General features: G+C 49.6%; 2 protein-coding genes across 2 annotated transcripts; both read left to right on the forward strand.

Annotated features, from left to right (window-relative positions):
- Nucleotides 1–5580: 5580 nt before the first annotated feature.
- On the forward strand, nucleotides 5581–10168 carry LOC308157139 (1-phosphatidylinositol phosphodiesterase; the record flags this gene model as incomplete). Its single annotated transcript, XM_080530626.1, has 3 exons — nucleotides 5581–5662; nucleotides 7632–8202; nucleotides 9902–10168. The coding sequence occupies exons 1-3, from the start codon at nucleotides 5595–5597 to the stop codon at nucleotides 10166–10168; spliced, it is 906 nt and encodes a 301-aa protein (XP_080386752.1). The 5' UTR covers nucleotides 5581–5594.
- A 4196-nt stretch (nucleotides 10169–14364) lies between these two features.
- On the forward strand, nucleotides 14365–24123 carry mrpl9 (mitochondrial ribosomal protein L9). The gene is made up of 8 exons (XM_080531167.1): nucleotides 14365–14597; nucleotides 15350–15418; nucleotides 19504–19663; nucleotides 20038–20162; nucleotides 20392–20445; nucleotides 20934–21035; nucleotides 21336–21419; nucleotides 23691–24123. The coding sequence occupies exons 1-8, from the start codon at nucleotides 14571–14573 to the stop codon at nucleotides 23973–23975; spliced, it is 906 nt and encodes a 301-aa protein (XP_080387293.1). The 5' UTR covers nucleotides 14365–14570; the 3' UTR covers nucleotides 23976–24123.
- The last annotated feature ends 13 nt before the right edge of the window (nucleotides 24124–24136 follow it).

Genomic DNA, 24136 nt, shown 5'->3' on the forward strand with positions numbered 1-24136 from the left:
GTCACGACACAATGTGCGTCGATACAAATGTATCAGTAGATAGAGTAATAGATACAAATGTATCAGTAGATAGAGTAATAGATACAAATGTATCAGTAGATAGAGTAATAGATACAAATGTATCAGTAGATAGAGTAATAGATACAAATGTATCAGTAGATAGAGTAATAGATGAATGAATGAATGAATGAATGGTCTTTATTGTCATTGCTATAGTACAGGTACCAAACAACGAAATTTTAGGAGGGGTGGCTCCCCTGGTGCTAGGAAAGAAAAAAAAAACTAAAAAAAACACAAGAAGGGAAGGAGCTGGTTTACATAAATAAAGGCTATGTACACTATCCACTGTACTATACTGTACAGATAGACGACTAGGGTTGTCATATTGCACATAGTGTTATTGCACATTCATTTAAAGTGTCGCAGTTTGCAGGCTAGAAATGTACATATTTGTGCCTCAGCACTACACCTGATTTTTTCAGTCCAGCAGCTGCCATCAATCCGTCCAGACTGTCCAGGGCCCAGAACCTAGGTCTTTGCTGTTCTTCAGTCTGTTTGTCCTTGCGGCCATGGTCCTGTACCGCCTTTTCGAGGGCAGGTAAAGTGTTCGTACCCAGGGTGGGTTGGGTCTCTGGAGATCTTGGAGGCCTTCCTGAGACAGCGTGTGTTGTACAGCTCTTCCAGAGGGGGGAGGGGGGCGCCGGTGATCTTCTGGGCTGTTCTCACGACTCTCTGTAGCGCATTTCTCTCCGCGGTTGTGCAGCTGGAGAACCAGTTGCAGATGCCGTAGGTGAGGATGCTCTCCACTGCGCCGCGGTAGTAGGCCACCATTATCTCCTGCTTGATGTGTTCCTTCCTGAGGACTCTCAGGAAGTAGAGCCGCTGTTGTGCCTTCTTGATGGTGGCTGTTGTGTTGTTCTTCCAGGACAGGTCATCCTGTATGTGCACCCCCAGGAATCGGAGGGCTGAGACTCTCTCCACGCTCTCTCCGTCGATGAGCAGGGGCTGGATCTCGGACTTTTTCCTCCTGAAGTCCACGATGATTTCCTGGGTCTTTGACTTGTTCAGCAGCAGGTTGTTAACCTTGCACAGCTTGCTCAGTTGCTCTACCTCATCCCTGTACGCCACCTCGTCCTGCCCCGAGATGCAGCCCACCACGGTGGTGTCGTCTGCAAACTTTACGATGGAGTTGCTGGGGTGGACTGGGGTGAAGTCGTAGGTGTAGAGGTTGTAGAGGATGGGGCTTAGCACGCAGCCCTGGGGGGACCCAGTGCTGAGTCTGAGGGCTGTGGAGGTGTGGGAGCCCACCCGCACCCTCTGGGGGCGGTCGGTCAGGAAGTCCTTGATCCATGCACATATAGAGTGTGATAGTCCCAGGTCTAGTAGTTTGGTCACTAGCCTGTCTGGAAGGATGGTGTTGAAGGCAGAGCTGAAGTCCACAAAGAGCAGTCTCGCGTAGCTGCTTCCCCTCTCCAGGTGGGATAGAGTGGCGTGGAGAGTCGTCGCGATGGCGTCCTCTGTGGACCTGTGGGCTCTGTAGGCGAACTGGTATGGGTCCAGGTTGGGCGGGAGGCGTGTGAGTATGTGGGCCCGGACTAGTTTCTCGAAGCACTTCATGATGATTGGTGTGAGTGCCACCGGGCGGTAGTCGTTTAGACAGCTCACCGTGCTTTTCTTCGGGACTGGGATGATAGTTGAGGTTTTCAGGCAGGGTGGGATGGTGGCCTGGGACAGGGACTGGTTGAAGATGTTGGTGAAAACCCCGGCCAGCTGGTCGGCGCAGTCCCTCAGCACCCGTCCTAGGACGCCATCCGGCCCGAGGCTTTCCTGGGGTCCACCGCCTTCAGCACGCGTCTCACTTCATGCTCTGTGAGGGTGAGGCTGCTGGAGAGAGTGGTGTTTGTGTTGTGGTTACCTCCGTACGCCCCTCGTCGAACCGGGCGTAGAAGGAGTTCAGCTTTTCCGCCAGCAGGGGGTCGTCCTCTGCGGCTGTGAGCCTGTTTGATTGATTGATTGATTGAAAACTTTATTAGAAGGTTTGCAGAAGTAGGTACATGAAAGTACATATTACATACAAGGTCATCTAAAAGGATAAAAACCCAAGAAAGCCACTGGCTTATTTCAATTGGGGCTCTGAAGTTTGTCATGTGCTGAACCCCCTGCCACATCCGCCTGGAGTCGTTGCTCAGGAAGCATTCCTCAATCTTCTCTCTGTGGTCTGCCTTGGCCTCTCGGATGCCGCGCTTTAGGTTAGCCCTGGTGGTGCTGTACAGCAGTGTGCCCTTCCCTGCGAGAAAGGCGTTGTCCCTCTCATTGATCAGTTTTTGGACCTTCCCAGTCATCCATGGCTTCGTGTTGGGGTAGACCCGGACCCGTTTGTCCACGGTGACTGAGTTGGTGCAGTTCACTATGTGGTTCAGAACCGACGACGTGAACTGTTCCAGGTCCTCATGCTCATATACCTGCCATGAGGTGTCATTTAGGCAGATCTGCAGTGGAGCGGACCCTTCTGGCCAGGTTCTGACAGTCTTAGTGGTGATGGGAGCACTTTTCCTCATGGTAGTGTAGGCTGGGATCAGGAGGATTGACACATGGTCAGACATGCCTAGATGAGCTAGCGGTCTAGCCTTGTAAGCACGCTTGATGTTGGTGTATACCTTATCCAGTGTTTTTTCTCCTCTTGTTGCACATTTAACATGCTGATACAAATGTATCAGTAGATAGAGTAATAGATACAAATGTATCAGTAGATAGAGTAATAGATACAAATGTATCAGATAGAGTAATAGATACAAATGTATCAGATAGAGTAATAGATACAAATGTATCAGATAGAGTAATAGATACAAATGTATCAGTGGATAGAGTAATAGATACAAATGTATCAGTAGATAGAGTAATAGATACAAATGTATCAGTAGATAGATGTAAATGTAAATGTAAATGTAAATGTAGATGTAGATGTAAATGTAAATGTAAAAAATGTAAATTAACTCAATCACTTATTGTATGAATGAGGAATCTCTCTACCCACCACAAGGAGAATCTCACCAAGACTGTTATTTAAAGTAACATTTTGACACAGCGTCTCACTTCATGCTCTGTGTTTATACAAATAAAAATAATATACAAAAAGAGTATCAGCTCAAGGTACCAGGGTTAGGGTTAGTAACATGGTAACTGATGAAGATGATGATGAAGATGTGAATCAGCTTTAATTCATAACCATTTCAAACTACCGTGTATTTATACTGATGTAATGACACACTGTGACGGTAATGAATAGGTAGACGTGTGTGTGTGTGTGTCTGAGCATGCTGAACAGTGGGTCTGACACAGTGGCGTGATCCTCCCACCCCGCCCCCTCCCACACCCCCCCACGTCCATGGATCTGCTACATCAACAGGCTGCCTCTGTCCACCAGGTCAGCCATCTGGTAAACACAGTCAGTCAGTCAGTCAGTCAGTCAGCCAGTCAGTCAGCCAGTCAGCCAGTCAGTCAGTCAGTCAGTCAGCCAGTCAGTCAGTCAGTCAGTCAGACAGTCAGTCAGTCAGTCAGTCAGTCAGTCAGTCAGTCAGCCAGTCAGCCAGTCAGCCAGTCAGTCAGTCAGTCAGTCTGTCTCTCCTGATTCTTCTCCCTCCCCTACGACATTTGAAGACCCCCACCGCTGGGTTTGAGGTAACGTTAATGGTCCTCTGTGTGGTCCTGTGTGGTCCTGTGTGGTCCTGTGTGGTCCTGTGTGGTCCTGTGTGGCTGATGTGAATGTGGATCGTGTGGTTGTCCGGGAGGCTCAGGGGGGGTTTAGCTACCATGGAAACGCCAAGCGGGGTGGGGGGACAGAGTTCATATCCTGGTATTCTGCTGCAGGTCGACCTGTTTGTGCTCATTTAGACCTCTCTACCAGGCCAGCTACTAGCTTCACCTCTCTACCAGGCCAGCTGCTAGCTTCACCTCTCTACCAGCGACTAGCTTCACCTCTCTACCAGCAACTAGCTTCACCTCTCTACCAGGCCAGCTACTAGCTTCACCTCTCTACCAGCGACTAGCTTCACCTCTCTACCAGCGACTAGCTTCACCTCTCTACCAGCGACTAGCTTCACCTCTCTACCAGCTACTAACTTCACCTCTCTACCAGCAACTAGCTTCATGACTTTAAATAATCTCTCACATTTGAGGTCTGTGGGGTGGTTGAGGTCTGTAGCAGGGTGTGCCTAGTTTTATCAAGTCCAAGTCTGGTTGAGGAGGAGGGATGAGGTCTGAGGGGAGGTTGGCTTGTGGTTTTGTTCCTTTTTGTTTAGCTCACATCCTTCTCCCTTCCACAGCACATATTCCCTTCATCCACACACGACACACACCAGGTGAGGTATGGACACTGATTACTTCACCTTACATTCTTATATTGTTTATTCCTTCCCAAGTTAATACATATATTATTTTAACTGGTGATCACGTGTGGACTCACCGGGCTTGATGGTAACAAAGTGGAGCTTTGGCTGTTTGAACTATGGGTTGGTTGTTAGGCTGACCAGAGTTGGTTGACCAGAGTTGGATTGATTTGTGAAATTATTTCATTTGGTTGGAGTACGAAGTTTTGGTTTGGATTTCCAAAGGTGGAGTTGCTGTCCACAGTGGCTTGTCTCTCTACCTGAGTATCAAATGTAAACATGTGAGAGTATTAATAACTTTATTTATCTTGTTACTTAAACTACCACAGTATCAGCATGAGCAATGTGTGACTTTGGATGGAATTATATTTTAGCTTGTTGAGATAACAGTAACAGTATTTTCTAATGTATCTCTACATTTCAGAGAACCGTGTGTGTGTGTGTGTGTGTGTGTGTGTGGTGGCAGACAGGTGTTTGGTTTCCCACTAGATTAATTCTCTCCGGAGTAACAGCAGGAACATCTCTGCTCAAATGACACTTTAAACTAAACTGGCTGTCTGATATTCAACTGTAGCTGAGTCCATACCTGTTTACTACAGATACTGATTTATCTGTTTCATTAATTAATTAATGAGTTTTATTTGTCCAAACATGACATGATATCTGTTAGAACATTGTGCAGCTGTGTGTTTGAGCAGTTAAGTACACACAGACACAGACACACACACACACACACACACACACACGCACGCACACACACACACACACACACACACACACACACACACACACACACACACACGAGGTAACCTGTGTCCTGCTCAGCCTCTGTAATGTAAAACAGTTTATTGTTGTATTTGTTTTGTTCCTTTGGTGCATGTGATAGGGGAATGTCCACATTTGTAGCATAAAAAGAAAATTCACTCATTCTCTCTTTCTTTCGTTCAAAACACACTAGGATAAGATTAAATTTTCAGATAACCTCTGTCGAAAACATTCTTTCATTCAAAACACTCTAGGCTAAGATTACATTTTCAGATAACTTCTGAAAATCTCCAAAACTTTCCAGTATGTTCCCGTAATTTCCTGCACCCGGAACACAGCTACAACAGCAACGATTTCCCAAATGTAACTTCAGATGTTTTGTTTGTTGTGCTTGTTTGTCGTCCTGTAAACAGTTTCCTCGTGTGAAGAGCTGAGCTAACCAACATGGCCGCCGCCAGAGGAGTCGTCGTGACAACCGTGAAGATGCTGGTGCAGCTGATGGCCTTCGTAGGGTGAGGAGACCAGGGGTCAGGGGTCGTCCTCTACAGACTGAGAGACAGTTGTTGAATAAAACATCTTGTGTTATTATTATGTTAGTCATATAATTAGACAAAGTCTGGGATTCAGGGTCGATATGTTGATCAGGGTCGATATGTTGACCAGAGTCACCAGGGGAGGCTGGTGAAGGGAGAGAGAGGAAGACGGGAAGATTTCTACCTCCCCCAGCCTCCCCTGGTGTTCTACCTCCCCCAGCCTCCCCTGGTGTTCTACCTCCCCCAGCCTCCCCTGGTGTTCTACCTCCCCTAGCCTCCCCTGGTGTTCTACCTCCCCCAGCCTCCCCTGGTGTTCTACCTCCCCCAGCCTCCCTTGGTGGTCTACCTCCCCCAGCCTCCCCTGGTGTTCTACCTCCCCCAGCCTCCCCTGGTGTTCTATCTCCCCCAGCCTCCCCTGGTGGTCTACCTCCCCCAGCCTCCCCTGGTGTTCTACCTCCCCCAGCCTCCCCTGGTGTTCTACCTCCCCCAGCCTCCCCTGGTGTTCTACCTCCCCCAGCCTCCCCTGGTGTTCTACCTCCCCCAGCCTCCCCTGGTGTTCTACCTCCCCCAGCCTCTCCTGGTGTTCTACCTCCCCCAGCCTCCCCTGGTGTTCTACCTCCCACAGCCTCTCCTGGTGTTCTACCTCCCACAGCCTCTCCTGGTGTTCTACCTCCCCCAGCCTCCCCTGGTGTTCTACCTCCCCCAGCCTCCCCTGGTGTTCTACCTCCCCCAGCACCCCCTGGTGTTCTACCTCCCCCAGCCTCCCCCTGGTGTTCTACCTCCCCCAGCCTCCCCTGGTGTTCTACCTCCCCCAGCCTCCCCTGGTGTTCTACCTCCCCCAGCCTCCCCCTGGTGTTCTACCTCCCCCAGCCTCCCCCTGGTGTTCTACCTCCCCCAGCCTCCCCTGGTGTTCTACCTCCCCCAGCCTCCTCTGGTGTTCTACCTCCCCCAACCTACTGGACATCAACAACCCTTAACCCTTAACCTTTGACCTTTGACCCTTCGGCCCGCAGGCTGATCAGTGTGAGCGACAGCGCCCCCCAGAGGTCGGACTATGACGGCACGGCCGCCCTCCTGAACCCCTGGAGGAAAAGCATCCATGACATGGGGCGGCTGTGGTGCAGGAGGTAGAGGCTGGTAGAGTTAGAGGCTGGTGGAGGTAGAGGCTGGTGGAGGTAGAGGCTGTGGTTCAGGAGGTAGAGGCTGTGGCTCAGGAGGTAGAGGCTGGTGGAGGTAGAGGCTGGTGGAGGTAGAGGCTGTGGTTCAGGAGGTAGAGGCTGGTGGAGGTAGAGGCTGGTGGAGGTAGAGGCTGTGTCTCAGGAGGTAGAGGCTGGTGGAGGTAGAGGCTGGTGGAGGTAGAGGCTGTGTCTCAGGAGGTAGAGGCTGTGGTTCAGGAGGTAGAGGCTGTGTCTCAGGAGGTAGAGGCTGGTGGAGGTAGAGGCTGTGTCTCAGGAGGTAGAGGCTGGTGGAGGTAGAGGCTGGTGGAGGTAGAGGCTGTGTCTCAGGAGGTAGAGGCTGGTGGAGGTAGAGGCTGGTGGAGGTAGAGGCTGTGTCTCAGGAGGTAGAGGCTGGTGGAGGTAGAGGCTGTGGTTCAGGAGGTAGAGTAAAACATTTTCCGGGTTTGTTTGCGCGAGCCTGGCGACGCTGCTGGATCCTGGATCTGTGTATTGGTGTTGCAGGAAGAACAACAGACGGCGCAGGCGCCAGACCAGACTAGATGATCGTGGAGTGAAGATATTATTAAAGCGTACGCGATGCGACGGATGATCGACAAGCGCGTACGCCTTAATAATATCTTCACTCCACAATCATCTAGTCTGGTCTGGCGGGCTCGCGCAAACAAACCCGGCGAATTGTTTTACTTGCTCCGGGCAAGCGGGCATGCGTTAATGTCGAACCCTGCTTAACCTTTAACTCTTAACCTTTGACCCTTCGGCCCGTCTCGCAGGCTGATCGGCGTGAGCCACAGCGCCACCCAGAGGCCGGACTATGACGACACGGCCACCCCCGAGTTCCTGAACCCCGCCTGGATGAAAGCGATCCCCGACAGCCGCCCCCTCTCTGAGATCACCCTCCCCGGGACCCACAACACCATGGCCCTGTACGGCGGCACGCTGGCCGAGTGCAACTCCTGGAACCTCTCCTCTCAGCTCCGCGCCGGGATCCGCTTCCTGGACATCCGCCTGCGCCACGTCAACGGGACCCTCTCCCTCCACCACGGCATCTCCTACCAGCGGTCGCACTTCGGCAACGTGCTGGAGGCCGTGTCCAACTTCCTGCGGGAGTTCCCCAGCGAGACGGTGCTGATGAGGCTGAGGGAGGAGTTCAGCCAGACGGGCGACATCTACGGGGCCGTGGTGGACTACATCCACCGCTACGCCAGCTGGGAGCTTCTGTGGCAGAGCCGCCTGGCGCCCAGCATGGGCGAGGCCCGGGGGAAGCTTGTCGTGCTGCAGGAGTTCTCTGGCCCCGACCTGGGCATGCGCTACGGGTCCCTGGACATCGGCGACGACTGGAAGGTAGAGATACGATGCGCAGAGGCCTGCTGGGTCCACTACCTTATAATTATAATAATAATAATAATAATAATAATACATTAGACTTAAATAGCGCTTTTCTAGACACTCAAAGACGCTTTACAAACTGAAAAGATCGAGTAGTGATAATAAAAAGAAACAAAAGGTAAAAGTATTTGGGCCTAATTAAGGTAGTGCTGGGGACACATGGGAAGGGGAGGGGGAGAGGGTTAACTGGAGCTTGAAGAGGTGGGTTTTTGAGGGCCTGTTTAAATGTTGGCAGGGTGTTGGCCTGTCTGATGTGGTTGGGGAGGGCGTTCCAGAGGGACGGGGCTGCGGCTGAAAAGGCCCTATCACCCCAGGTCCGGAGCTTGGTCCTGGTGGTCTTGAGGGTGGTTTGGTCGTCAGACCTGAGGCAACGGGAGGGGGTGTGGAGGGGGACGAGGACGGCAAGGTAGGAGGGGGCCAGATTGTTGATGGCTTTGTAAGTGGTGAGTAGGATTTTGAATTGGGTCCTGTGTTTGACCGGGAGCCGGTGTAGGTTTTGGAGGACAGGGGTGATGTGGTCACGGCGGCGAGTGGAGGTGAGCAGACGGGCAGCAGAGTTCTGGACGTATTGGAGTTTGTTTAGGATGTTATTAGGCAAACCGTAGAGGATGCTGTTGCAGTAGTCGAGTCGGGAAGTTATGAAGGCATGGATGAGTGTTTCAGCAGCGGAAAAGGACAGGGAGGGTCGGATACGGGCAACGTTCCTGAGGTGGAAGAAAGCAGATTTAGTGACCTGGTTGGCATGGGGAAGGAACGAGAGGGTGGGGTCAAAGATGATGCCGAGGTTGCGGACGTGGTTGGAGGGTTACGGTGAAGCCATCGATGTTGATTGAATTTTGATTGAGAATGTCTGGGTGGAACGGGTGAGGGACTTTGGGCCGATGTTGAGGATTTCCAATTTATTGCAGTTTCAGAAAATTCAGTTGCATCCATGATTTTAGGTCGTTGAGGCAGGTAGTGAGAGTGGAGTGGGTGTTAGGGGAGATGGTTTTGGAGGAGAGGTAGAGTTGGGTGTCATCGGTGTAGCAGTGGAAGCGGAGGCCGTTGCGGCGGAGGACTTGTCCAAGGGGAAGGATGTACAGGATGAAGAGGAGGGGGCCTAGCACTGAACCCTGGCGGACACCGTGGGTGACTGGAGCAGTGGGGGATTTACTGTTATTTATTGAGATGTATTGATGTCTGTCTGAGAGAGGACTTGAACCAGGAGGGGGCGGTGCCGGTTATGCCAATGTGTTGGAGACGGGTGAGGAGGATGGAATGGTTGACTGTGTCAAAGGCGGCGCTGAGGTGGAGGAGGAGGAGGATGGTGAGGTGGCCAGAGTCAGCAGAGAGGAGGATGTCGTTGGTGATTTTTAGTAGTGCTGTTTCAGTGCTGTGTTTGGAACGGAAGCCAGATTGGAATGGTTCATACAGGTTATTGGAGTCAAGGTGGGATTTGAGTTGGGCAGCAACAACTTTCTCGAGGATTTTGGACAGGAAGGTGAGATTGGAAATTAGCCGGTAGTTGTTGGGGGTGTCAGGGTCGAGACCAGGTTTTTTAAGTATGGGGGTAATAGCAGCAAGCTTGAGGGCAGTATAGACTAGTCTAAATATACACTATATACCCTACCCTTTTGTAGTGTCACCCTGCAGAACTGTTTGTCACATGTTACAGGTCCCTACTCTCCTGCACGTGCCTGAGAAGTGGCAGAGCGTCCACGAGCACCTGACGGCTGCCGCCGTCGGCAACAAGGCGCAGATCTTCCTGACGTACCTGAGCGGCGCGGGCGTCTTCGCCCACCCCAACGCCATAGCGCAGCGCATCAACCTGCGCACCTACGAACACCTGCTGGCCAGGATCGGACAGAACAGCCGCTTCGGGATCGTCACCATGGACTTCCCCGGCGCGCAGCTCCTGCAGCTCATCATCGACTTCAACTAAAGAGAGACGCTCGGTCGTCTCTCCACGCGGTCCCTGTTACCACGGTTACCACGGTTACCTTGGTGAAACGGGTCACGTTTTAATGCTTTGGTCCTTGTATCTGATGTAATGGTCAGACTTTTCTTTCAACAAAATAATGTGAATACATTTCTGCCTTGTTGAAAATCAACAACTAACACAGCTTGTTTTGTGAGCCTGCTAACAATGTAAAGTAGTGTTCTATAGTTAACTAGGTAACAGTGTAAAGTAGTGTTGTAGTTAACTAGGTAACAATGTAAAGTAGTGTTCTAGTTAACTAGGTAGCAGTGGGGATTACTCACCCAACCCGTTGCGTTGTTGCAGTATTTTGGCTTGACTAGTGAGTTTGTGTCGTGATTCTCAACAACGTTGAAACGTAGTTCCGTGTTTCAAAAGAAAAGTCCGAACATTTTGATTGTTTGCCGATATGAGGACCAAAAGACTAGAATGTGTCTTGTGCGGTTACCACGGTTACCACGGTTGCCATGGTGAAACACATGGAACCTTTCTGCTGTTTGATTGTTTCCACTGTGTTCTTGTCCCTGTATCCACCGTCTGTGTGGCGTCTTCTGAGCTGACTATCACTTTTAGATCATAGAAAACTAGCATTTGCCATTCACAGACATTTAGACATTTAGACATTTAGATATTTAGACATTTTCTGTTTGTTTATAATGTCTTTATGATTACTGTGGACATTGTTACAGCTCTGTGTAGCAACGACACATATGATGGGACAGGAAAACAGGAAACACATTTGTCAGTAGAATTAAATCACTAAAATCAGCATAACATCAAATAGTACGTGTTTGATTTAGACTTTGTTTTCATGGCTATAAAAGTGTCAGAGTCAAGTGCTTTGGTCTTTTTTCTAGGATTGCTTCAGCTTTCAATGGCAGTTATTTAACATGACTGTACGTTATGAGTGTGTAATAACAGTTTAACTAACCCCAACACCAAGAGAGATAACTAACCCCAACACCAAGAGAGTTAACTAACTACAACACCAAGACAGTTAACTAACCCCAACACCAAGAGAGTTAACTAACCCCAACACCAAGAGAGTTAACTAACCCCAACACCAAGAGAGTTAACTAACCCCAACACCAAGAGAGTTAACTAACTAACCTACTGAGCTGCTGACAGGATTGTTACAGTATGAATGGAGAGCTTTGAAAACAGTTAGATATAACAGATATATATATAGTTACCTGTACTCTGACCAGTAGAGGCTAGTAGAGGTAGAAATCAGAGGATTGGGCTCATTGTAATGCATGGTGCGGAATGAGGGATGTGTTTGACACCAATGAGCCTCCGTCCTACGATATCGGCCTCCACCAGCCTCCCTTGGCTCACACAGGTGTAATGATGATAGACACACAGGTGTAATGATAATAGACTCACAGGTGTAATGATAATAGTTTTCACACACGCAGAGTAGCCTTGGCTACACCATTCTTTATCAACAAGGTGTTTATCTTCAAGGTGACGATATCTATTTATATGTGTATTTGTAAAAGGTTCCCCCCCCCCTTCAACTATATTGGAGAACACTGTCGCCTTCGCTAACTGTCACATTTACATTCTAACCGTCACATTTACATTCTAACTGTCACATTTACATTCTAACTGTCACATTTACATTCTTGGCATTTAGCAGACAGACACCTTTATCCAGAGCGACAGACACCAAACACATTTGACTAAGTCAGTGACGTCATCTATCCAGGAGACAAAGTGATCTATGCTCTTTCTTCTTTTCTTTGATCTTTTTTCATCTCGCGGTGTTTTCCCATGATCCTCTCCTCCTCCTTCATTCCTGTGCAGGGGAGGCTGGTTCATTAGGTGCAATTGGGCAATGCCCCACCAAAGGGAGAAGAGAGAGATTTTTTTTCTATGACTTCTAGACAGTGTTGCTTCTGAATATCATAGTCCAATCAGCTAGTGTTCTGTGGAGTATATCATAGTCCAATCAGCTAGTGTTCTGTGGAGTATGTTCCAATCAGCTTCAAGTCCCGCCCCTTTCGGGGCAACTTTCAGTCTACTCGAAGTTGCACTAGGCTGTTCTCGTAGACTTGCATGTAAAATCTATTTTGGTAACTTCAGGCCATTCGGTCAATTGTCTATGGGGTTTTGGGACATGCACCGAAAGGGGCGGGACTTGAAGCTGATTGGAACATACTCCACAGAACACTAGCTGATTGGACTATGATATACGCCACAGAACACTAGCTGATTGGACTATGATATTCAGAAGCAACACTGTCTAGAAGTCATAGAAAAAAAATCTCTCTCTTCTCCCTTTGGTGGGGAGCCAGCCTCCCCTGCTTGAGGATATTACAACTGGACCTATTACCGAAGTCAAACTTCGTTTGTGGTCGCAATCTCCGCGCAATCTCCGCGCAATCTCCGCGGCTGTTAGGCTGCTACTGTTGGTGTTTTGCGAAGCCAGAATACACAAACTCGACCTGAAGGTAAGAGAGTCAGCTAAGATAAAAGCTACTTCAAACATTTAGTAATATCGTCAGCATGGTACGTTTTCTATTGTCGTCTTTTAGCTTGTTTGTTTATGTATTCAGCACACGCACACACACACACACACACACACACACACGCACACACGCACACACGCACACACGCACACACGCACACACGCACACACACACACACACACACACACACACACACACACACACACACTCACACTCACACACTCACTAGAGGGGATGAAGAGGTCTGTACAGGGGGGTAGGGGGGATGAAGAGGTCTGTACAGGGGGGTAGAGGGGATAAAGAGGTCTGTACAGGGGGGTAGAGGGGATGAAGAGGTCTGTACAGGGGGGTAGAGGGGATGGAGAGGTCTGTACAGGGGGGGTAGAGGGGATGGAGAGGTCTGTACAGGGGGGTAGGGGGGATGAGGAGGTATGTAGAGGTGGGTAGGGGGGATGAAGAGGTCTGTAGAGGTGGGTAGGGGGGATGAAGAGGTCTGTAGAGGTGGGTAGGGGGGATGAAGAGGTCTGTACAGGGGGGTAGAGGGGATGAAGAGGTCTGTACAGGGGGGTAGAGGGGATGAAGAGGTCTGTACAGGGGGGTAGAGGGGATGGAGAGGTCTGTACAGGGGGGTAGGGGGGATGAGGAGGTATGTACAGGGGGGTAGAGGGGATGAAGAGGTCTGTACAGGGGGGTAGAGGGGATGAAGAGGTCTGTACAGGGGGGGTAGAGGGGATGGAGAGGTCTGTACAGGGGGGTAGGGGGGATGAGGAGGTATGTACAGGGGGGTAGAGGGGATGAAGAGGTCTGTACAGGGGGGTAGGGGGGATGAGGAGGTATGTACAGGGGGGTAGAGGGGATGAAGAGGTCTGTACAGGGGGGTAGGGGGGATGAGGAGGTATGTACAGGGGGGTAGAGGGGATGGAGAGGTCTGTACAGGGGGTAGAGGGGATGGAGAGGTCTGTAGAGGTGGGTAGAGGAGATGTAGAGGTGGGTAGAGGTGATGAAGAGGTCTGTAGAGGTGGGTAGAGGGGATGAAGAGGTCTGTACAGGGGGGTAGAGGGGATGAAGAGGTCTGTAGAGGTGGGTAGAGGGGATGAAGAGGTCTGTACAGGGGGGTAGAGGGGATGGCGAGGTCTGTACAGGGGGGTAGAGCTATTCTCATGCTAAAATCGACTGTAAATCCAGATTTTAAAGTTGATATTCTTCCCCGTGGAGCATGCCCCCATAACCTGTGCCCCACCCAAAATGTTTAGCACCAGCCGCCACTGTTCCTGTGATCTCGCGTTGTCTGGAGGCTGTGAGCAGCTTCACCTACACACCAGCAGGGGGCGCAATGCGCTGTTTGGTGACCCTCCTCTCATAGGGCTTTCACACCAGCAGGGGGCGCAATGCGCTGTTTGGTGACCCTCCTCTCATAGGGCTTTCACACCAGCAGGGGGCGCAATGCGCTGTTTGGTGACCCTCCTCTCATAGGGCTTTCACACCAGCAGGGGGCGCAATGCGCTGTTTGGTGACCCTCCTCTCATAGGGCTTTTCCACCAGCAGGGGGCGCAATGCGCTGTTTGGTGACCCTCCTCTCATAGAGCTTCTACACCAGCAGGGGGCGCAATGCGCTGTTTGGTTGGTTTGCCAACCGCCATTAAACATAGAAGGAGAAGAAAAAAGAAAAAAAAAAGACGGAGAAGAAGAAGAATGTGTCGCTCAATTCCGACATAGGTACATACGTCATCATCTCCTATCCAGCCAGTGGACCTTTCAGGATTATAATTCATTCTGGCTAAAATCCGCTGAATTACAGTTGGTGATTTATCACCAGGCCCTGTCTGTATAAGCATGTTACACTGAGCTGTGTTTAACATCGCGACATCAGGACGTTAGTGGATCATCTGACCATGTGGAGCCGCCGTGTCCTTCAGACAGTGAGTATCTCAGTCTAACCTAACCCTATGAGAGTATCTCAGACTCAACTCTACTGTCATAGTTCTCAGACACATGATCTCCAAGCTTGACATAGAACTTTCTCCCTGTAATGTTCTGAAACAATTTAACACGCTGCCAGAAAGACCAACTAACTCTTCAAGACGATTGATTAGGATATCATGGTCGATCGTATCGAACGCTGCACTTAGATCTAATAGGACGAGAATTGAGACCTTATTAGCATCAGAGTTTAGTCTGAGATCACTCACTATAAGTAAGACAGGTGGTAGAATTAGGAAATTAGCAAGTGTAGTGCCGAGAGACGGGAGTATCAAATGTCACAGCTAAATTATGTTAACCCACCACACAATATACTTTGGGCCTCGCCCATTAAGGGCTTTGTATATAAGGAGGAGGACCTTAAAATCAACCCTACATGTTACTGGCAGCCAGTGCAGAGTAGCTAGGACCGGAGTAATGTGCTCTCTCCTCTTAGAGACCTGTACAGTCAAGTAACGTCTATAAGAAGTCTATTGATAAAGTCTATAAGAAGTCTATTGATAAAGTCTATAGTAGTCTGTCAATCTTTACCTTTTCTTTTGACTGTTTTCCCCCCTGCTTTTATATTCATTCTATGCTTGTATATGTTTTTTTATTCACTTGATGTTCTTATTCCTGTTGTAAAGCACTTTGAGCTGCATTTCTTGTATGAAAGGTGCTGTATAAATAAAGCTTTACTTACTTACTTCAGGGTCTCACCCGGGACTGGACCAGACTCTCACCTGCTTCGGTTCAGTGTTTTTCACAGACAACATGTTTGGTAAGAAAACCTTCTATATGACTATATTATTATTATATTATATTATTATTATATTATATTATTATATGATGTCTTCTAGCTGGAAGAACGGAGTGAGCTAAAGAAGAGCAGGAGACTCCCTATGCCTGAGCTGGTTACGTGGAGTTTATTTATTTTATTTATTTATTCTGCACATTTCCTCTGCATGCATAGATGTGTTCCATCTGGTGATGGTACTCAGTTACTGATCTTTACTTTGACATGTTTCAACCATGCCTCAACCATGCATCGACCATGCATCGACCATGCATCAACCATGCATCAACCATGCATCGATGCATACCCGACAGGTTCATTAATGCTTTTGTCGATAACCAATGACGTCTGGTCGACACTTAGTGTCCCGCCTCCTAAACGTTATTAAGGTGCGTTTACTCCCGATGTTAGATGAACAATGTTCTGATAACGTTGACTGAAAGTGGTTTTGAGATGTTAGATGTGTGTCTGTCCCTCCTGAAGACCTCCATCTCTTCAGGCTACACCTTAACTGTCCCTCCTGAAGACCTCCATCTCTTCAGGCTACACCTTAACTGTCCCTCCTGAAGACCTCCATCTCTTCAGGCTACACCTTAACTGTCCCTCCTGAAGACCTCCATCTCTTCAGGCTACACCTTAACTGTCCCTCCTAAAGACCTCCATCTCTTCAGGCTACACCTTAACTGTCCCTCCTAAAGACCTCCATCTCTTCAGGCTACACCTTAACTGTCCCTCCTTGATTGAAAACCTTTATTGTCCCCAATGGGGAAATTTTGTTGTCAAACAGCTCAGTTAGGGCAGAAAACATTCAGTACAGAAAACAGAAAAACATTCAATAAAATACATAAAACAGTGCAGGCTCAATAAGTAAAAAGTTCCAAAAGTTCCATCTCCAGGTCTCCCCCACCCTGCGGGGCCTGGTTGTAGAGTCGGAGTGCAGCTGGAATAAAGGACTGTCCAAATCTTTTTGTACTTTGACGGGGGAGAACAAATCTGTGGCTGAACTTGCTCCTCATCCCTGCCAGCTCGCAGTACATCGGGTGGGAGGGATTGGCCAGCATGGCCGCCAGTTTTTTCCCCATCCTCTGTTCTGCCACCACCTCTAGGCTGTCCAGCCCGGTCCCCACCACAGAGCTGGCCTTCTTCACCAGTTTGTTTAGCTTCGCAGCATCCCTGGCACAGATGTTTCCACCCCAGCAGGCCACGGCGAAGAACAGAACGCTGGCAACCACCGACTGATAAAACATTTGCAGCAGCTTGTTGCAGACACCGAAAGACCTCAGCCTTCTCAGGAAAAACAGTCTGCTCTGCCCTTTCCTGAGAAGAGCCTCGGTGTTGTCAGTCCAGTCCAGTTTGTTATTAATTTGTACTCCCAGGTACCTGTAGGAGTCCACCCTCTCGACTTCCACCCCCTTGATGGTGATGGGGGCTGGGGTCCTTCTCTTCCTCCTAAAATCCACCACCAACTCCTTTGTTTTGCTGGTGTTAAGCAAAAGGTAGTTGGTGTCGCACCACTGCACGAAGCTCTCCACCAGGGCCCTGTACTCCTCATCCCTGTCGTCTGTGATGTAACCGACGATAGAGGAGTCATCCGAAAACTTCTGCAGGTGGCACTGGTCGGAGCTAAACTGGAAGTCGGAGGTATAGAGGGTGAAGAGAAAGGGTGACAGAACAGTTCCCTGGGGGGCACCGGTGTTGCACACCACCACCTCAGACTGACAGCCCTGCAGTCTCACATACTGACGCCTGTCTGTGAGGTAGTTGTGGATCCAAGCCGTCAGGGAGTCCTCCACACACATCACTGCTAGTTTGTCAGCCAGCAGTGATGGCTTGATAGTGTTAAATGCACTGGAGAAGTCGAAGAACATGGTCCTCACCATGCTCTGTGGCCTCTCCAGGTGTGTGTAGGCCCTGTGCAGCATGTAAATGATGGCGTCCTCCACCCCCATGCTCTCCTGGTATGCAAACTGCCGGGGGTCCAGGAAGTCCTTCACCTGGGGCTTAAGGTGTTGCAGCACTAGCCTCTCCAGGATCTTCATGACCTGTGGTGTCAGGGCGACAGGTCTGTAGTCATTTGGGGTGCTGGGCCGTCCCTTCTTTGGCACTGGGACGATGCAAGAGGTCTTCCAGAGCTGTGGCACCCTCCTCAGTCTTAGAGATAGACTGAAGAGATGTTGGAATGTGTCCGCCAGCTCTCCAGCACACACCTTCAGAACCCTGGGGTTGATGTTGTCTGGACCTCTGGACTTGTTCACATTCACCCTGGAAAGCTGCCTTCTCACCTGCTCAGATGTTATAAAGCTGTGAGTACCGGTGTCTCCAGGTGTGAAGCATGCTCCCTGGCTCCTGGTGTTGGTAAGGGGAGGCAGTTGCTGCTGGGGTGCTGCTGGGGTGTCAGGGGGAGTGGGGGCTGCTGTTGCCAGGGGTGCGGTACATTGGGGAGGGGAGGAGAGGGTCGGGGGCTGTGGGGGGTGACAGGGGGATGGGGGGGGTGACAGGGTCGGGGGCTGTGACAGGGTCGGGGGCTGTGACAGGGTCGGGGAGTGGGGGCTGCTGTTGCCAGGGGTGCGGTACATTGGGGAGGGGAGGAGAGGGTCGGGGGCTGTGGGGGGTGACAGGGGGATGGGGGGGGTGACAGGGTCGGGGGCTGTGACAGGGTCGGGGGCTGTGACAGGGTCGGGGGCTGTGGGGGGTGACAGGGGGATGGGGGGGGTGACAGGGTCGGGGGCTGTGACAGGGTCGGGGGCTGTGACAGGGTCGGGGGCTGTGGGGGGTGACAGGGGGATGGTTGGTCAAACCTGTTAAAGAAGCAGTTCAGGTCATCTGCCTGCTCTCGGGTCCCCTCCACCACAGTATGTGGCTGCTTGTGGTCCTAAAGACCTCCATCTCTTCAGGCTACACCTTAACTGTCCCTCCTAAAGACCTCCATCTCTTCAGGCTACACCTTAACTGTCCCTCCTAAAGACCTCCATCTCTTCAGGCTACACCTTAACTGTCCCTCCTAAAGACCTCCATCTCTTCAGGCTACACCTTAACTGTCCCTCCTAAAGACCTCCATCTCTTCAGGCTACACCTTAACTGTCCCTCCTAAAGACCTCCATCTCTTCAGACTACACCTTAACTGTCCTTCCTAAAGACCTCCATCACTTCAGGCTACACCTTAACTGTCCCTCCTAAAGACCTCCATCTCTTCAGGCTATACCTTAACTGTCCCTCCTAAAGACCTCCATCTCTTCAGGCTACACCTTAACTGTCCCTCCTAAAGACCTCCATCTCTTCAGGCTACACCTTAACTGTCCCTCCTAAAGACCTCCATCTCTTCAGGCTACACCTTAACTGTCCCTCCTAAAGACCTCCATCTCTTCAGGCTACACCTTAACTGTCCCTCCTGAAGACCTCCATCTCTTCAGGCTACACCTTAACTGTCCCTCCTAAAGACCTCCATCTCTTCAGGCTGCACCTTAACTGTCCCTCCTAAAGACCTCCATCTCTTCAGACTACACCTTAACTGTCCCTCCTGAAGACCTCCATCTCTTCAGGCTACACCTTAACTGTCCCTCCTGAAGACCTCCATCTCTTCAGGCTACACCTTAACTGTCCCTCCTGAAGACCTCCATCTCTTCAGGTTACACCTTAACTGTCCCTCCTGAAGACCTCCATCTCTTCAGGCTACACCTTAACTGTCCCTCCTAAAGACCTCCATGTCTTCAGGCTACACCTTAACTGTCCCTCCTGAAGACCTCCATCTCTTCAGGCTGCACCTTAACTGTCCCTCCTAAAGACCTCCATCTCTTCAGACTACACCTTAACTGTCCCTCCTGAAGACCTCCATCTCTTCAGACTACACCTTAACTGTCCCTCCTGAAGACCTCCATCTCTTCAGGCTACACCTTAACTGTCCCTCCTAAAGACCTCCATCTCTTCAGGCTACACCTTATCTGTCCCTCCTAAAGACCTCCATGTCTTCAGGCTACACCTTAACTGTCCCTCCTGAAGACCTCCATGTCTTCAGGCTACACCTTAACTGTCCCTCCTGAGACCTCCGTCTCCTGTGTGTGTCTGTCCTGTAGAACACGGTGGTGGTGGAGAGGTGGTGGCAGGTGCCCCTGTCCAAGGAGGGCAGCCCGCCCCGGCTGTACGTGCGACGCCACCAGGTGTACAAGGTGGTGGAGGACCAGAAGCACCTGGCCAAGGAGAAGATGGAGCTGATCCTCACACAGACGGTGCCCAGTAAGTCTGCTCTGTCCAGAGGGTTAGATTAGACTAGATTAGACTAGACTAGATTAAATTAGATTAGACTAGATTAGATTAAATTAGATTAGATTAGACTAGACTAGATTAGATTAAATTAGATTAGACTAGATTCGATTGGACTAGATTAGATTAGAATAGATTAGAATAGATTAGACTAGATTAGATTAAATTAGATTAGATTAGACTAGATTAGATTAGATTAGATTAGATTAGACTAGACTAGATTAGACTATGAGGGGTTAGAGGTTAGAGGTTAGGGGTGAGGGTTAGAGGTTAGGGGTGAGGGTTAGAGGTTAGAGGTTAGGGGTTAGAGGTTAGAGGTGAGGGTTCATCTGTGTTCCTGGTTGCAGAGCTGGGCGGCCGAGGCGACACGGTGTCGGTTAAGAAGTCGGTGGGCCGTAACCAGCTGCTGGCCCGGGGCCTGGCCGTGTACCCCTCCCCCCAGAACAGACTGGTGTTCGCTGAGGAGCTGAGGGTGAGCATGTCTGTCTGTCCGGTTACCTGTCTGTCTGTCTGTCTGTCTGGTTACCTGTCTGTCTGTCTGTCTGTCCGGTTACCTGTCTGTCTGTCTGTCCGGTTACCTGTCTGTCTGTCTGGTTACCTGTCTGTCTGTTTTTAACCTCAACCCTAACCCTAACCCTAACCCTGACCCTGACCCTAACCCTAAACCTAACCCTAACGATGTTCCTCCTCTCCACCTGCAGCTTCTCCATGAGGGACGTCCTGAGGAGCGAACCCAGACCAGGACGGGACAACTGGTGAGTCTGGGGGGGTGGGGGGGGTCACCTTGGGGGGGGGGGGGGGGTCACATGATGCACGAGCAAAGTAATCCCCCTGTCTGCTAAACTCCGCTGCTGTTGAAATAACTTTTAGCTTCAGGCAGCTAGGTACAGTTCCAGACAGCGTGGAGAACACAGTCACAGTAAACTGTTTAAGTGATTCTGCAGGTGTTCAGGTCAGGGCTGCCGCTACTTACACATGCATCATTGTTAGACCACCGTTAGTGCTAGCGATATCCATTTAACACCATTAGTACTAGCGCTATCCCCCCCTAAGGTTAGCCGCGCATTGATCATTTTCTTAGTTTTCAGGCAAAAAAAACTAAAGGTGTCACCTTTTTGGGCCATCACCAGTTTGCAGCCCTGAATCACTAAATAAATGACAAAACACACAGTGTGTGTGCTAATACCTGTTGTGTGTGTGTGTGTGTGTGTGTGTGTGTGTGTGTGTGTGTGTGTGTGTGCAGACGGTGGAGGTCCTGAGGAACATGGAGTTGAAGGTTCAGAAGCGTGCGTCCAGGGAATATGACATCACCAAGGAGCTGGTCTGCAGGCACATCCTCAAAATGGTACACACACACACACACACACCACAGGTATTAGCACACACACACTCTCTTTATTACCCTAGACATTGTATTCAGAGTTTTTATTGATTACATATTAATCTGTTTCAGGGTTTGACTAGTGATGTCTGTGTGTGTTTCAGGGTTTGACTAGTGATGTCTGTGTGTGTTTCAGGGTTTGACTAGTGATGTCTGTGTGTGTTTCAGGGTTTGACTAGTGATGTCTGTGTGTGTTTCAGGGTTTGACTTGTGATGTCTGTGTGTGTTTCAGGGTTTGACTAGTGATGTCTGTGTGTGTTTCAGCGGGGCATATTCGTGCCGCCTCACGCTCTCCGGCTTCCAGACGAGCCAATCAGATGTCTGGGAGACTACTGGTGTGAGATCACGGTAACCATGGGAACACACCTGCCTAACCCTCGCTGTTCGAGTCCGTCTGAAACAGGATTTTTGTTTTCCCGCCCAAACGTCAAACGTCTGGATTTAGATACAGATTCAGTTTTTACTCGTCTGATTTATAAACGTGTCACGTTCTAATGCTTTGGTCCTCATGTCTGATCCGATGTGATGATCAGACTTTTCTTTCGAACAATGTGAAAACCAACGACACGTCGCTAGTCAACTAACACAGCTTGTTTTGTGAGCCTGCTGACAATGTAAAGTAGTGTTCTAGTTAACTAGGTAACAATGTAAAGTAGTGTTGTAGTTAACTAGGTAACAATGTAAAGTAGTGTTGTAGTTAACTAGGTAACAATGTAAAGTAGTGTTCTAGTTAACTAGGTAACAATGTAAAGTAGTGTTCTAGTTAACTAGGTAACAATGTAAAGTAGTGTTCTAGTTAACTAGGTAACAATGTAAAGTAGTGTTGTAGTTAACTAGGTAACAATGTAAAGTAGTGTTCTAGTTAACTAGGTAACAATGTAAAGTAGTGTTCTAGTTAACTAGGTAACAATGTAAAGTAGTGTTCTAGTTAACTAGGTAACAATGTAAAGTAGTATTCTAGTTAACTAGGTAACAATGTAAAGTAGTGTTCTAGTTAACTAGGTAACAATGTAAAGTAGTGTTCTAGTTAACTAGGTAACAATGTAAAGTAGTATTCTAGTTAACTAGGTAACAATGTAAAGTAGTGTTCTAGTTAACTAGGTAGCAGTGGGGATTACTCACCCAATCCATTGTGTTGTTGCAGCATTTTGGCTTGACAAGCGAGTTTGTGTTGTGATTCTCAACAACGATGAAACGTAGTTCCGTGTTTCAAAAGAAAATTCTGAACATTTTGATTGGTTGCCGACATGCGGGCCAAAACACTAGAACGTGACACACATATGAATGTGGTTCAGACCCAGCGGGGTTCTGGTGCCGGGGGTGTGTGGGTGGTTCTGACCCGGGCAGTGGCGGGCGGTGCATTTCACACCTAGGCCTTCAGTGATGTCCTACCTGAATTATTCCACCTCTTAATACCATCATTATGGCGCCATGGCTCTAGAAACTATACATTTAGACAGAAACGCAGTATAACCGGGCGTTGCCATTGTTATTATAGCGGCACCTTGTCTGGGTGTATTCAATTCATTGCATGAAAACGAAAGCGTCAGTTATTTCTCGAACTTTGCGGTCTGTCGATCTCGATAGGAGAACCGTTTCGAGGTTCCATTTAAGGATGGTTATCTTCCTCGTGTTCATACGGGGGTGTGTCGTTTTCCATGGTAGCAGCCCGGGAAGTGGTTAGAAGATCGCATTGAAGCCCCACTTACTCACACAACTGAGCCAGGCAACAGAACACACATATCTCTATGGACCCCAGGGTCGCTCCGTATGTCTACATCTCTTGCAGAAAACATTAAATGCTTTGTACTCACCAAAACAACTGATTATTTGAACACAAAATCCATCCTCCTTTCTTTCCTCAAGAAGACTTCAATGACTCTGTTGTACAGTTGATCAGTTCCACCAATAAGTCCTTTTACATGGATAGCGTCGCTAACGTCGGGGTTCGGCTTGTAGAACAACAGCTTCCATCTACACAAATTAGCGAGATCAAGTTTCAGTGTGTTAGCTCCGCCTCCCAATAGTTTGTATCCAATCAAAAGACGTGAAGGGGCTGATCAGGTGCTCCGCCATCCAGAAGGCCCCTTCGTCGGATTTGCTTGGATTTGCTGCCAACTCGAGATCTGACCACGGCACGCCACAGCTCTTTTCTCGCTCACTTTAAATTACAATCTGTACTCGCGCCACTGTTGAATCTGCAGGCGGGCAGATTTCTTGGTACCCTGGCAACACATTATGGCTGAATTTGATTGGATAAAAGCTAAAGGCCAGCCCTCCAAATGTCTGCAAGCAGCGCAACCAAGAGGAAAGCTATGAAATGAAGAGAATAGACTACGGGAATAATTTAATACATATTTGTAGAAAAAAAATATAAAAATTAAATGTATATTCTGATGATGTTTAGGCCAGCAGAGAAGGCCTTGCTGGCCCTGACGGCACACCACTGGACCCGGGGGGGTGTGTGTGGTTCTGACCCGGGGGGGTGTGGGTGGTTCTGGTGCCGGGGGTGTGTGGGTGGTTCTGACCCGGGGGGGTGTGGGTGGTTCTGACCCAGGGGGGTGTGGGTGGTTCTGACCCGGGGGTGTGTGAGGTCCTGACTGCTCCGTCCCTCCCCAGGTGAACGGCATCGACACGGTGCGCGTCCCCCTGCAGGTGGTGCCCTTCCAGGACCCCTCGGCCCGTAGCGCCTTCCTGCTGAAGACCCAGGAGCAGCAGGCGGCCTCAGAGGCTGCTTCAGAGGCTGGTTCAGAGGCGGCCTCAGAGGCTGTGTCAGAGGCTGGGTCAGAGGCTGTTGTAGAGGCTGCACCTGAGGCAGCTTTACCAACACCACCCGAGGCTCCAGAGAACACAGAGGGACTGACAGGCGCTCTTCTCTCCACTGAGACCCAGAAGAAAGAATGAGAACTTTGACGCCAGAAACGTCCCGAACTGTCTCAGGTCTGAACGCCCGTGGACCTGCTGTTGGTGTCTGGTGGATGGCTGCACGTTACTGCAGAGGAAGTGTCAGATGTGCAACATGGAGTTATTTCATTAAAATGTCATATTTGTGCTGTAATAAATCT

Source organism: Nansenia antarctica (assembly GCF_963989245.1).
Source record: "Nansenia antarctica genome assembly, chromosome: 5".
Taxonomy (NCBI): Eukaryota; Metazoa; Chordata; class Actinopteri; order Argentiniformes; family Microstomatidae; genus Nansenia; species Nansenia antarctica.